The sequence below is a fragment of the Motacilla alba genome, chromosome 24 (assembly GCF_015832195.1).
Source record: "Motacilla alba alba isolate MOTALB_02 chromosome 24, Motacilla_alba_V1.0_pri, whole genome shotgun sequence".
NCBI lineage: Eukaryota > Metazoa > Chordata > Aves > Passeriformes > Motacillidae > Motacilla > Motacilla alba.
Window position 1 is genome coordinate 6465964 of NC_052039.1, and position 13651 is coordinate 6479614.

At 65.1% G+C, this 13651-nt stretch overlaps 1 protein-coding gene across 4 annotated transcripts; it reads left to right on the forward strand.

Annotated features, from left to right (window-relative positions):
* The first annotated feature begins 2 nt into the window (after positions 1-2).
* On the forward strand, positions 3-13509 carry PCSK7 (proprotein convertase subtilisin/kexin type 7). 4 transcript variants are annotated; one of them, XM_038161370.1, is made up of 17 exons: positions 116-550; positions 671-863; positions 967-1419; positions 1834-1968; positions 2326-2491; positions 3245-3335; positions 3843-3897; positions 4941-5079; positions 5649-5749; positions 8017-8184; positions 9212-9319; positions 10186-10288; positions 11248-11404; positions 11500-11594; positions 11710-11803; positions 12062-12179; positions 12324-12741. In XM_038161370.1, the coding sequence occupies exons 3-17, from the start codon at positions 979-981 to the stop codon at positions 12726-12728; spliced, it is 2376 nt and encodes a 791-aa protein (XP_038017298.1). In that variant the 5' UTR covers positions 116-550; positions 671-863; positions 967-978; the 3' UTR covers positions 12729-12741. The 4 variants fall into 4 exon arrangements, 3 of the variants coding, with proteins under 3 accessions (XP_038017297.1, XP_038017298.1, XP_038017299.1); XM_038161369.1 differs by lacking the exons at positions 116-550; positions 671-863 and adding an exon at positions 3-93; XR_005259701.1 differs by lacking the exons at positions 116-550; positions 671-863; positions 12324-12741 and adding an exon at positions 3-93 and having other exon boundaries at positions 11710-11914.
* The last annotated feature ends 142 nt before the right edge of the window (positions 13510-13651 follow it).

Consider the following 13651-nt stretch of genomic DNA (forward strand, 5'->3'; position numbering starts at 1 on the left):
CCGCGCCGCCCCTTCCGCCCCGCGCCCCGGCGGATGTGACGCCGCTGTCAGCGGCACCGCGGTTCCGGCGGCGGCGGCGGCGGCTCATGCCCGGTGAGGCTGCGGGGCGGCACCGGCGGGCTCCGGGCGGCGGGATGCGCAGCGGGCCGGGCAGCGCCGCCGCCGGCTCCCCGCGGGGGTGGCGGAGGGGAGCGGCGGTGCTCTGCCCGGGGGTGACCTCCGCCGTGTCCCCGGTGCCGGCGGAGCGGGGCTGCCCCGGGGCGCTGCGCGGTGCCGCTGCCGGGGGGCATCGAGGGGCGCTTAAAGCCCGGCTTGTTGGGAGAGGAACCCCCGGAGCGCGGTGGCCAGCGGCAGCCGCAGCCGAGGGGTCGTGTCGGAGGGGAGTGAGGGAGGAAGGGGCCGGGGTGCGGAGCTCCGGGCGCGCCCGAGGCAGCGGCGTCTCGGAGGCTTCTCCCCGCTCTGCGGTGCCCTGGTTTGCGGGCTGAACCGGGGCTCGGTGGTGATTTCTGCCCATGCCGGGGAAAAGCAGGTTCCTCCGGCCGTGGAGCAGGTGAGGAACGAGTCCGGTGGGGCTCCTGCAGAAGAGGAGCCGGCTCTCGGCTGCCCGCGGAGCATGGCGGTGCCCGCGGTGTTTGCACTGGGGAGCCACGCACCAAGAGTTTCTTATCAGTTCCTTATCAGAGAGGGGGAAGTGGCTCCTCCTGCCAGCCCAGCGCCGTGTTTCCTGGCCCGGGGCTGGCACCCAGCAGCAGGGCAGGGCTGGCACCGATCCCTGCCCGGCCTGGGTGCGCCTCCCGTTCTGACCCGCTGGGAAGGAGCCCCCCGGCTGTGGTGTCCCGGGAAGGGGATCCGCCGTGCAGCGGGTTGGTGGCAAGCCCCGTGGGGCTCTGTGGGACCTTCAGGTGGCCCTGGCCACCGTGTCCTCATCAGGAGGGCTTCTCACCGGTTTCCCGTGTGCTGTTGCAGCCCGCCTGTCTGATGCCGCATTGGAGGCGGGGAGCGCCGCTATGGAGCGCGGGGATGGAGGCCACGCTCTGCATCCACACGTGCCTTTGGCTCAGCGCTTCCTGGATCCCGCTGGCCTCGCCGGCCCTGGGCGCTGAGGGCCGCCACGGGGAGCTGACCTGGGCGGTCAGCCTGGAGGCACCCGAGGAGGAGCTGGAGCAGCGCGCAGAGGAGCTGGCCCGCGCCGCGGGGCTGGTGAACATGGGCCGTGTCGGGGAGCTCAAGGGCCATTACCTCTTTGCCTACCAGCCCGACGGCCGCGCGGCGGCTGAGCACGAAGCCATAAGGAGGTCCGTGGACACTTTGTTTGCACAGCACGACAGCGTGCGGTGGCACTCGGAACAGAAGCTTCTGAAGCGCTCCAAGCGCAGCCTGCACTTTAACGATCCCAAATACCCCCAGCAGTGGCATCTGGTGAGTGCTTTCCCAGCTCCTGCTGCGCTCGCAGGCTCAGGCTGTCTGCGTGGCCGCGGGCGAGCTGTCATGCAGGAGGCAGAGCAGCCTCTTTCTGTTCTTTGGTGATGACGGAGCTCGCTGAGAGCTCGCCCTTCCTGCCCCGTGCTCGCTGTGGTAACAGGAGGAAGCGGCTCCTGCCGCTGGTTGGGCACTGGGGGCACTGGGGTGGGCAGAGGGGTTTGGCTGGAGCACGCTGTGCCCTCCACCTCGTGGCTCCAGCAACTGTTTGCTCGTTGTCAGCCTCAAACAATCTCCCCGACTGTCCTGTGACTCCTTCCCGTGCTGGCCCCAGCCCCGCACGTCACGTCCAGTGCACCCGGAAGGTCCCCTCAGCGCTGACCCTGTCCCCTCACTGTCCTTTGTGATGCTTAGAACAACCGCAAGAGCCCCGGGAAGGACATCAACGTCACGGGCGTGTGGGAGCGGAACGTGACGGGGCGCGGGGTGACGGTGGTGGTGGTGGACGACGGCGTGGAGCACACCATCAAGGACATCCAGCCGAACTACGTGAGTGCCTGTGCAGGCTGGGGGCAGTGTGACAGGGGCGTGTGGGAGCTCAGAGTCCAGCCTGCGTGTCACCTTGGCTCAGCCAGGGCGCAAAGTGCCAGCAGCAAACCTTTCCTGGGAGGTTCTGCCTCCGGGTCTGGGGGTTACCTGCCTTTGGGCAACCTGTGGGAGGCAGCTGGCATCCCTCTGACCCGCAGCAGGGCCTGGAGCTGCCTTGGTTGGTCCCTTCCCCGCAGCAGCCTCCAAGTTCCCGTGACGTCCAGCCTGCGTCTCAGCCCGCGTTGGGTTCTCTTAACTCCCAATTTCCCCAAACCGAGCAGAGCAGAGCCCCATTCCTGACCGTGGGTCTGTTTCCAGAGCCCAGAAGGCAGCTACGACCTGAACTCCAACGACCCCGACCCCATGCCTCACCCCGACGAGGAGAACGGGAACCACCACGGCACCCGCTGCGCCGGGGAGATCGCGGCGGTGCCGAACAACAGCTTCTGCACGGTGGGAGTCGCCTACGGCAGCCGCATCGCGGGTGGGTCAGGCTGCCGGGCAGCCCCCGCGCGCCTCCCCTCCACATCCCGGCACTTCTGCCCCGCTCGGGCTCCTTCACTGCTGCACGGAGGGCCCCGCGCCTGCCTGAGCTCCCCTCCGGAGGAGCTGGCTCCTGGCAGCTTTTCCAGAGTGTTCCTGGTCCCCCCGGCTGCCAGGCTGTTGGCAGAGCGGCTGTGCCGTGCTGGCTGAGCCAGGCACTTGTGCCACGACGTGTCTGGAGGCACTGGGGCAGCAGATCTTGGCCAGCCCCTCTCGCTGCCCGGGTCTCTGGTCTCAGCTTTGCCTTGTGGGGTGGACAAGGGGGAAGAGCCAGTGCTGTGCCTCTCCCCTGCAGGGCCGGGGAGCGTGTGCCGTGCCCCAGCTGCCTCCAGAGCTGCTCTGCAGAGGGAGGCCAGGTCTGTGCGCTGCAGGGCGTGTCCCTGGCAGGGCAGGGGACAGCCATGCTGGGACACCATTCTGTCCACGCCTGGTCCCACCACAGTCCCCGGGGTGCCAGGGCTTGCCCAGGGCTCCCAGCTGGCAGAAGCAGGGATGAGCTCGTCATGTCCCCACAGCACGGGGGACAGGAGGGTTTGCCCCAGATCCAGCAGGACCTGGTGCTGCCTCGGCCCTCCAAAGCTGGGCTGGCCTCGCAGGCTGAGCACAGCGGGGCAGCCTCGAGCCAGGAGTTTGTTTGCAGCGTGTGCAGCTCACGTGACCCGTGTTCCTCACGTTCCTTGTCCTCGTCCCGCAGGGATCCGAGTGCTGGACGGGCCCCTCACGGACAGCATGGAGGCCATTGCCTTCAACAAGCACTATCAGATCAATGACATCTACAGCTGCAGGTGAGCCCCCAGGGGCCCTGGGCTGGCCCCCAGCTGCCAGCCCTGCTCTGCCTGGGGACGGGGTCACAGCTCACCCCAGCTCCCATCCTCCTGTGGCTGCAGCTAGCCTGGAGGCGCCGCAATCCCGTTCCTGGAGACCTGTCCCGGGCCACCTGCAGCTGTGGGGTGTCCCCCCGTGTGCTGCTGCAGCCCGTGCCCTGGGCTGGCTGTGCTGGAGGGGGCACTGTGCTCCCCTCTGTGGTCAGGCAGCCCGTGTGACGGGGACTGGAATGTGTTAAATCAAAATCAAACATTTTGCCCGCTGGAATCTGACCCAGGGGCACGGGGCAGACACGACAGCCGTGTCCCAGCGGCGAGGGGCCGTCCTGATGGCTGGGAAAGCGCAGTGCTCTGCAGTCCCAGTGGTGGGGCTGGGAGCAGCTGGGGGCTGCTGGGAGCTCGCCGTGGTGGCAGGGAGAGCCGCCTGTGGCTCCTGGGGCTGTCACCTCACGCTGTCTCTCTTTGCAGCTGGGGTCCTGACGACGATGGGAAGACTGTGGATGGCCCCCACCAGCTGGGAAAGGTAAAGCCCAGCCCCAGCAGCCCCGGGGGAGCCCCCGGGGTTCGTGGCTTCTTGCCTGCCCGTTCAGGCAGGGAGGGACACGTCTGTGACGCTCTGTGCGTCCACGTGCGTCCCTCGGTGCCGGCGGAGGTTTCCCTGTCACCGAGGTGTGGCTGGGAGAGGTGACACTGTGGCGGGAGGGCAGCGTGCAGGCAGGGCAGGGTGAGCTTTCCAAGGAGAGGCCGTTTCCAGCAGGGAAAGGCTCTTTCACAGCCTGGGCTGTGGCACTGGCAGCATGTGCAGCCCAGGGGATGCTCTCTGCTCAGGAGGCCGGGCTTTGCCTGTGCCCAGGCTGGGTCTCCAGGCAGGGATGGAGTGAATAAGGGCAGTGGGATTGCAGTGGGAGGAAGAGTCGGAGCTGAGGCTGCTCCTTCCCTGGCCATTAAGGTTTTCTCAGAGCTCCTGCGCTGCAGAACACACCCAGCCTGCCTGTGCTGCAGGGGGTCACCGAGGGGCCCCCAAACCAGCAGTGGGGTGTGGTTCTGCTCCAGTGCTCTTCTGCTGTGCTTTTGCAACCACAGCTCAGCAGTTCCTGCGCCCTTCGGAGCAGCGCTGACAGCCGAGCTGTTCGTTCACCATAACAAATGGTTTCCAGTTCTGCAGGTTAATTTATTCCCTTCCTGCCTGCAGAGACAGCTGGAACAAGCTCCAGGACACAAAGCACAGGCAGAGCTCGCTGTGCCACAGAGAATGGGCAGAGTGTACCTTCCTCTGCCAGGGGAGGAGGGCAGGGTGCTCACTTCCAGCGGGGTTGTGCCCTTGCTCACCCCTCAGACGTGTCCTTTCCCCGGCTGGGAGCCGTGTCTGGGCTGGGCTGTGCTCCCAGGCGGGGCCCATGCCGTGCTGTGTCTCAGCAAAGGCAAAGCCCGGTGTGTGGGGCTGGCGCTCAGAGAGGGGCAGTGGCTCTGTGCGGGGAGCCCTGGTCACACGTGCCGGGCTGGCTGCCGGCAGGAACCCCTGGGATCAGCGAGGCAGGAGCCCCCCTGCCCTGTCCCTGTCCACAGGCTGCCCTGCAGCACGGGGTGATCGCGGGTCGCCGCGGCTTCGGGAGCATCTTCGTGGTGGCCAGTGGCAACGGGGGCCAGCACAGCGACAACTGCAACTACGATGGATATGCCAACTCCATCTACACCGTCACCATAGGTGAGCCTTCCGGCTGCTCCCTGCCCGGCCTGCAGCAGTGGGGTCATCCCAAAAGCACAGAGCCTGCCCAGCTGGAGCTGGCTGGAGGGTGGGGATCTGTGGGAACGTGTCTGGGAACAAGCGTGGCAGTGTCTGGGGTGTCCTGGGCTTCAGCCCCCGCGCCTGCGGTTTGCCTCTGACCTGCAGAGCAAGAGGAGGCCAGAGAAATTCCTGCCTGCGCCCAGGCCTCCCTCCCGGGGCTGGGACAGACACTGCCGTGCCTGGAATGCAGCATTCCCATCGTTTGTGGATTGGAGAAGGGTGTAATCCACGTTCTTCAGAGCAGAAGCTGCGTGAGGGGCAGGAGCTCTGTGTGCCACCGAGCACAGTGAGGGATTGTTTATCATGGCTGCCCTTCCTGTAGATCTCCCAGGCGGGCAGAATCCAGGCTTGGTTCTGATTCCCCTGCCCAGCTCCCAGGCCCTGGAAGAGCACATCTGGCAGGAGAGGCTCTTAGGGGATCGACACCCCGAAACCCCAGCGGTGGAAGCGGGGTGGTTTCCCACAGGGGTGCCTCTCCTGTTCCCCAGGAGCCGTGGATGAGACGGGCTCCATGCCCTTCTATGCTGAGGAGTGTGCCTCCATGCTGGCCGTCACCTTCAGCGGCGGGGACAAGATGATGAGGAGCATCGTGAGTACCCGTGTCCCCTGTCTGTGCCCTCCTGGCCACCCTGGGACAGCCAGGACATCTCTCCATCCCCTCTGATTCCACACAGCTCCCCTGTGAGCCGTGCTCGTGCCTTTTATCCAGGCCCTGCACAAACAGGAAGGGTCCTGTTTCTCAGCCCCGCTCGCTGTGCTCCCAAGGGATGCTGGAGCCTGCAGGGCAGGGGGAGCATCGGGCTCTTTAACCCTCTTGGCCCCAGCTTCTCCTCTGTTCTGGCACGTGGGCCTCTCCCAGTCGAATCTTTAAGAATATTTTTATCAGCTTTTCCCTTCTTTTGCCAAAAAATGACTTCTTGTCAACAGCACGTCCTTTCTGCCCGAGCCAAGCAGCCAGGGCTGTTTTCCCCCTGCAGGCCTGACCCAGCCTGTCCCTCCCTTGGTGCCAGTGGTGTGACCCCTTCCTGTCCTGTGGGGCCAGCAGGGACTGCAGAGCCCACCCAGCCCAGGGCAGCTTGGGGAACCATCCCTGGCTCCTGATGTTTAGGGTTGGGTTGTCCACGTTTGGAGGATCTCCCACCAGGACAGGACTTCCCAAAAGCTCTTTCCTGTGGCTCTGTGCCTGCCGCAGAGCAGCCGGATCCAGGCGTGCCAAACAGGCTTCCCCACGTGCTGGGGAAACCTGGGGAGCAGGGGGAGCCTGGGATCCTCAGCAGGCTCCTCCTGCAGCCCAGAGCCAGGGCAGGGGTCTGTGCCCAGCCAGGGCACGGCACAGTCTGCCACAGGGACAGTAAAACCCAGAGCAGGGCTGATCCTTGCTGTCAGAAATCCCTGCAGTTGTCCCAGGCTGGTTTGGAAAGCGCTGACCCTGAAGGAGAGGAAGCAGCGAGGGCTCTGCTGGGTTCCATCAGGAGCTCCGGGCCCGGGGGTTGGTCTGGCCTCCCCCAGCACGGTGGCAGTGCTTTGAAGGTCACAGATGCCCGTTCATTTTAAACGCTGGTTTTGGGGGACGCTAACGGGGGAGCTGGCACTCGGTGGGGCAGCCAGGGCGAGGCGCACGCGTAGCGGGGAGCAGCCTGTCCCACGGTGGCTCCTTCAGCCAGCCCGTGCCCTGCTCAGCCCCGCACAGCCTCTCTCAGGAGCACAGTCTGCACCCTGGAGCTGGCTGCAGCGGTGCCAGAGTTCACTCACAGTTAATTTCCCTGCAGCCATCCGCTCCAGATTTTTTTTTATTTTTTTTATTTTTACCAGACCATAAACTTTGCGTGGTTTCCTTAATGGGAAGAATTTAATACGGCCTCTGGCACTGGATGTGTTTCCTACTGAAAGTTTGTGCTCTCAGGGTGCTCTGTGGGGGACACTCGGTGTCCCAGCGTGAGCTGGAGCCACTCACAGCTGGAAAAATGGGATGGAGTGAAGCAAAACACAAAAAACCCTTCAGATTTTGGGCTTTCTCCCCATGGAGAGTGGAGGGGGATGGATGCACTTGCTTTGCAGTGAGGTGGCAGAGTCTGAGAGCTGCCTGATGCCTCTTCAGAGGCTGTGTGTGCTCAGCACAGCCCTACGTGGCCCCCCTGCAGCCTGGTTGTGACACTGATCTGCAGTGACAGTGAGGAAGAGCCCAGACTGCATCTGCCAGGAGTTTCCCACAAAGTTGCTGAGTTAGGGCTAGTTTCTGTGTCCCTCTCCAAAGGGAGCTGTGTCCGTGCATGGTTCCCAGCTGGGATCACTGTCCCTGCAGCGAGGCTGTGTCCATGCATGGTTCCCAGCTGGGATCACTGTCCCCGCAGTGAGGCTGTGTCCATGCATGGTTCCAGCTGGGATCACTGTCCCTGCAGCGAGGCTGTGTCCATGCATGGTTCCAGCTGGGATCCCTGTCCCTGCAGTGAGGCTGTGTCCATGCATGGTTCCAGCTGGGATCACTGTCCCTGCAGTGAGGCTGTGTCCATGCATGGTTCCAGCTGGGATCACTGTCCCTGCAGCGAGGCTGTGTCCATGCATGGTTCCAGCTGGGATCCCTGTCCCTGCAGTGAGGCTGTCACCGTGCAGGGTTCCCAGCTGGGATCCCTGTCCCTGCAGTGAGGCTGTGTCCATGCATGGTTCCAGCTGGGATCACTGTCCCTGCAGCGAGGCTGTCCCGGGGACCCTTCCTGGCTGCCTGAGCAGGGACAGTTGTGTCACAGGCTGACTTGGGCTGGCCAGGGCACGGCTCGGGGCCAGGAGCCCCCACGCCTGTGCGACCAGCCCAGCCCAGCACAGCGGCCTGACCGAGGCCTATCCCCCTTTCCTCGGCAGGTGACAACCGACTGGGACCTGCAGAAGGGCACGGGCTGCACGGAGGGGCACACGGGGACATCGGCGGCGGCGCCGCTGGCCGCGGGGATGATCGCGCTGATGCTGCAGGTGCGGCCGTGCCTCACCTGGCGGGACGTGCAGCACGTCATCGTCTTCACCGCCACCAAGGTGAGGGCCTGGCCCTCCTCCTCCTCCTCCCTGCCCGCTCCCCACCCTGCCCTCGGGGTGCTGCGGCGTGCCGTGTGCCGTGCACATCCTTGGTTGTGTCTGCTGCCCCTCCATAAATCTCTCCCACGTCTGGCTCCGGCACGGGGATTGGGCTCTGCCCTCACCCCGTGTTCCTTCCAGGAATGTGCCTGAGGCTTTTTCCCCTGTCAGGATAATAAATGGGTTATTTGCCTCAGGAATGCCTCCATCTGCCAGTGTAGGGGTCTTCCAGGGCTCAGCAGGTTCCAGGGCTCAGCAGGTTCCAGGGGCTCAGCAGGTTCCAGGGACTCAGGAGGTTCCAGGGGCTGGCCCAGCCCAAGGGCTGACACCTCTGCAATGTCACCTCACGGTCCAGGCAGTGGGAAACGGGAGCTGTGCCCTGCCCTGCCCTTTCCTGAGCTCTCCAGAGAACTGGGCTCCTGGAAACAGGCACAACAGAGCTGGGCAGCAAACACAGCCCTGCCCTTCACCCAGAGCAGGAGTGGGAACTCACTGGAGGGATGGGGTTTCTTCCTCACCCCTCGGGGAGCAGGAGTCTGTGTGCAGCTGATGCTGTGCTCTCTTTGGCACGGGACAGTGTTTTCCATAACTTCCAAGCCGATGTTGCCAGAGCAGTACAACCCAATGAGTGATGGGACCCGGATCTGTCCTGCCCCAGCTCTTGGTGATTTAAAGGACTCTGTTCCTTCTCTCCAAGGCTTCTGCCGTGCCACAGGCAGGGGTTTGGGCAGCAGGGAGCAGCTGGGATGTTTCAGAGCAGAGGCATTTGTGCCCTTTCGTGCTGCTCGTTTCCTTTCCGAGGAGCTGGGAAGCCGCTTTGTCCCGGGGCTTGTTTCAAACAAAGATCAACCTGTTCCTTTCTAATAAGGCCATGTGGGTTTGCTTCCCCACCCCTGTGGGATGTGTCTGGGCCTCCTTCCCTTCAGGCCTGGGGGTGCAGGCTGCCTGTGTTCCCCAGGTGAGCAGAGCCCCCCGTGTGTCTTTGCAGTACGAGGACCGTCACGCCAAGTGGGACACGAACCAGGCTGGCTTCAGCCACAGCCACCAGCATGGCTTCGGCCTGCTCAACGCCTGGAGGCTGGTGAACGCTGCCAAGGTAATTCCTGCCCTCCCACACCTGCCCTGTGGGCAGGCAGAGCGGCCCAGCCCAGCCCCATGGCAGGGACAGGTCCCGTCCCGGTGACGCCGCGGGGTGACACCGCTGCCGTTCGGCGCTTTGGCCACCATCCTGCTGGCCCTGGCTCTGAGGCTGCCTTTGCTATGAGCTCACGAGGCTCCCAGCAGTGCCCGAGAGCTGCCCCGAGCTGCTGCTCTGCAGCACTATATATAGCCATGGCGAGGGCCCCGAGCCACGCAGCGGGAGCGGCCCCAGCCCCTTCCTCCCTCTGCTGTCACCGTGGCTGCAGGGAGGGTGTCCTGCCCCCAGAAGCAGGCTGTCCTCAGCTGGCAGCTCCAGGGGAGTGCTGTGCTCACAGCAGGCAGAGGCATCCCCGTCTCTTCCTCCTCTGTCACACGGAGCCCGGGGCGCGTCCCTTTGGCACTTGGTCCCCGCTGAGTGTGGAGCTCTGTCCCTGTGTCGCGTCACTGCCGCTGCCAGCCGTGCCCCCGGGGTCACAGGGACCCCCAGGCTGCTCCCTCTTCCTGCAGGCCCTTGGCTTCTGCTGTTCCCTGTCCCCTGTGCTGCGGGTTGGAGTGGAAGAGCCTCAGGACAGCGCTCAAAGCCACTGTGACAAACCCAGAGCTGGGGAGTCCCAAACCTTGATCAGCCCTTCTGGCTCCAGGCGGTGACTTTCCCTCCTCTCCTGGGCACTGCTGCCATCCCCGGGGTGTCCCAGAGCATCATCAGGAGAGGCCCCTTGGCCCGGGCCCACATCCAGCACGGGAGCAGCCTGTGGGAGAGGGAGGGATGGGTGTGCAGGGAGGCTGCAATCCGTGCTGAGCCCTCTGTCCTTCCCCTGGCAGATCTGGGAGTCCGTGCCGTACCTGGCCTCCTACGTGAGCCCCGTGCTGAAGGAGGGCAGGAGCATCCCGTGGCTCCCACAGGAGCTGGAGGTGGCCTGGAACGGTAAGAGCAGGGGTGCCCTGGAGAGCAGGGGTGCCCTGGAGAGCAGGGGTGCCATGGAGAGCAGGGCCAGCCTGGTGAGGGCAGGGGTGCCACGGAGAGCACAGAGAGCAGGGGTGCCCTGGAGAGCAGGGGTGCCACGGAGAGCAGGGGTGCCCTGGAGAGCACAGAGAGCAGGTGTGCCCTGGAGAGCAGGTGTGCCCTGGAGAGCAGGGGTGCCACGGAGAGCAGGGGTGCCACAGAGAGCAGGTGTGCCCTGGAGAGCAGAGGCAGCCCTGCCATGTGGCACAGCAGGGCAGGACCAGCCCTGGGCTGCAGGAGGCCAGGAAGGGGTTAAGTGCTGGGCTGCCCGGGCTTTTTCCGCTGCCCATCCCCGGGGGATCCCCTCCCCACACGCCCACCGTGCCCTGATGTGTTCGGGGAGGCAGACACCGATGTGCTGGGGAGCCAGGCGGGCTCAGGAGCCGGGCTGGGCTGGGCAGCGGCCAGAGCCGCTCTGCTGCCTTTGACCATTTTAGGAAATGCTGCAGCTCCCGACTTGGCCGGGCTGTGCCGAGCAGCAGCGGCTGCTCCGGGCTGCCAGGGGCAAGGAGAGCTCGGCCCGGCCCCCGGCAGGCCTGCACGCAGGGGACGCTGCTGGCTCCGTGACACACCTGTCCCCTGTCCCAGGGTGTGCCCGCGTCCCCCTGGCAGGGGCTGGGAGCGCCCACCCAGCTCCCAGAGGGGCTGTGCTCAGCAGCTCGGGGCTGTGAGCATCCCTGGAGCTGGGAGCAGCTGGAGATGGGCTGGGCCAGCCTGGACACCTGGCTTCTGCTGCCAGCCCCGCGCAGGGCAGTTGGGAAGAGGCAGAGACCACGTGTGTGACCTGTGAAGTGGCACCACAGCCCAGTGGGGCTGCCTGGGAGTGGGGACTCCATCCCAAAGCCACCAGCCTTGACCAAGTGCCCCCTTCCCTTTCCCAGTCACCCCTGCCGACCTGGAGCTGTCTGGCATGAGGACCCTGGAGCACGTGGCCGTCACTGTCACCATAAGCCACCCTCGCCGTGGCAACCTGGAGATCCGGCTGCTGTGCCCCAGCGGGATGATGTCCCTGATCGGCGCCACCCGGAGCATGGACTCGTGAGCCCCGAGGGGACAGGGCCGGGCGCTGGGGCCGTGTCCTGCCTGGTGGCTCTGTGACCCCTCACGGGTTGTTTCCTCTCCCCCCTCGGCAGGGACCCCAATGGCTTCTCTGACTGGACCTTCTCCACGGTGCGCTGCTGGGGCGAGGAGGCACAGGGCACCTACAGGCTGCTCATCAGGGACATCGGTGAGTGCTGCCCCCCGGAGCGCTGCCAGCTCTGTGCCACGTCCCAGGGAGCTGCCAGCCCGTGGCCTGGCTGGCTCGGAGAGTTCCCCACTGGACCAGCCTGCTTCCTCCCCAGGAGACGACAGCCTGCGGCCTGGCACCTTGAGGCAGTGGCAGCTGACGCTGTACGGCTCCTCCTGGTCCCCAGCAGAGATGAAGGAGCGGCGGAGGTAGGACACCACCAGAGGAGGGAGCCAGGAGAGGGAGGCTGAGGGGTTCATCCCTGCCTGTGAGCAGCGGCCGGGTTGGAGCCCTGTTGCTGCCAGGTGGGCGTGTGGCAGGTGAGGCTGGGGCTGCCCTCACACCTCCCAGGGCAGCCATGGGCTGCACAACACAGCTCTGTGTTGAAGGAGACGCTGCAGACCCTCTGTGGGCGTTTTGGAGCCTCCCCTGGCCATGGGAGCCTCACGGGGTGTCTCTGTCCCCAGGCTGCTGGAGGAAGCCATGAGTGGGCAGTACCTGAGCAGTGACTTCTCGCTGCCCTGTCCCCCAGGGCTGGACATCCCCGAGGAGCAGCGTTACACCATCACAGCCAACACCCTCAAGGTGAGCCTGCCTGCGGGCTGGGAGCCCTGCATGCCCCAGGATGAGCTGGAAGAGCAGGACCCTGCTCTGTGCCTCTCTGCCGGGCGGCGGGCAGGGCCCCGAGGGGGTGGCGAGCTGTGTTCTTCAAGGGGTTTCCCTCTGCAGACCCTCCTGCTCTTGGGATGCTTTGCCGTGTTCTGGACTTTCTACTACATGCTGGAGGTTTGCCTGACGAGGAACGAGGCGGGGCTGGACCTGGCCTGCTCCAGCTCCAGCAGCTGCAGGTGGTACCAGCAGGGCAGGAAGCACCGAGCCCTGCAGAGCGACCTGGAGATGGAGTCGGTGCCCCTGTACAGGGAGAAGGACGTGGAGGAGGCCGAGATGGACTGTGAGCACCTGGAGCCCGCTCGGGATGGGGAGGAGGGGTCCTGGACCCCCACCCACCCCAAACTTTCCAGCAATGGCAGAGCTGTGAGCTTCCAGGAGGCAGCCCCCACTGGGACGGGATTCCCGGGCCAGGAGGCATCGACTGAGCTCCTCGGGGAGGACAGGGAGCTCCAGCCCTGCTGACTGGGGCTGGGGCCCTCCCTTGGTACGGCCCTGTGGGCTGGGGCAGCACGGACTCATTCCTGAGCCCCCGCGGACCATTGCCACTGTGTCCTGCCCGAGGTGGTGTGGGAAGTGGCTTGGGGACGAGGAGAGGGGGCTGGTACTGGAAAGGGAGCTTCCCTTCCCTCCTCCTGGAAAACAAAGCAAGCCTTAAACCCTTTCCTGGCGGAGCCTGCCCTGCTGGACACCCAGGGCCCCGCTGTGAGTGGAGTGCCATTCCCAGAGCTGCAGCAGGGCCGGGACGTGTCCCTTCATCCCTGATTTCTGCAGAGCCAGCCTGGAAAATGCAGCACGGCCCCAGCAGCCACCTCTGCAGGCAGGGACCCCGCAGCACTGGCATTTTCCCGGGCTGGCAGCCGGCCCCTACCCACCAGTTCTCCCCGTTTAGAAGCAGGGAGTTGCTTCACTCATCTCCAAGCAGCACTACTCCCTGCCCCCGTGCTCCAGTCCTGCTGGTTCCTCCTCTCCTGTGGGCACAGAGCAGCTGTGGGGTGGGGGAGGCAGGAGCCAGCCTCTTTGGGGGCAGGATGGGGCTGTCCCTGTGTCCCCGGGCACAGGAGCACCTCTGGGCTGGGCTGGGGAGGGGAGGCTGGCTTGCTGTGGCAGTGGCTCCCCTGGGCAGGGCTGGCTCGTTCACATGTCTTTGGGTTCGGTGGTTTATTTTTTTAAAGCTGGGGTTTGTTTTTTAATCAGCAAAGCCCTTTTGTGTAGCTTTCCAAATAAAGCCTGAAAAACCCTCCTCTCCCCCATCCATCACTCTTCTGCTCTCCCGGAGCTTCCTCACTGGGGAAAAATGTGTCACACGGCAGCTCCCAGCCCCGGGGCCGGGGGGGACCAGATCCGGGGGGGCTGTGTGCCCTCTGTCCCTGGGATAAAGGGGCTGC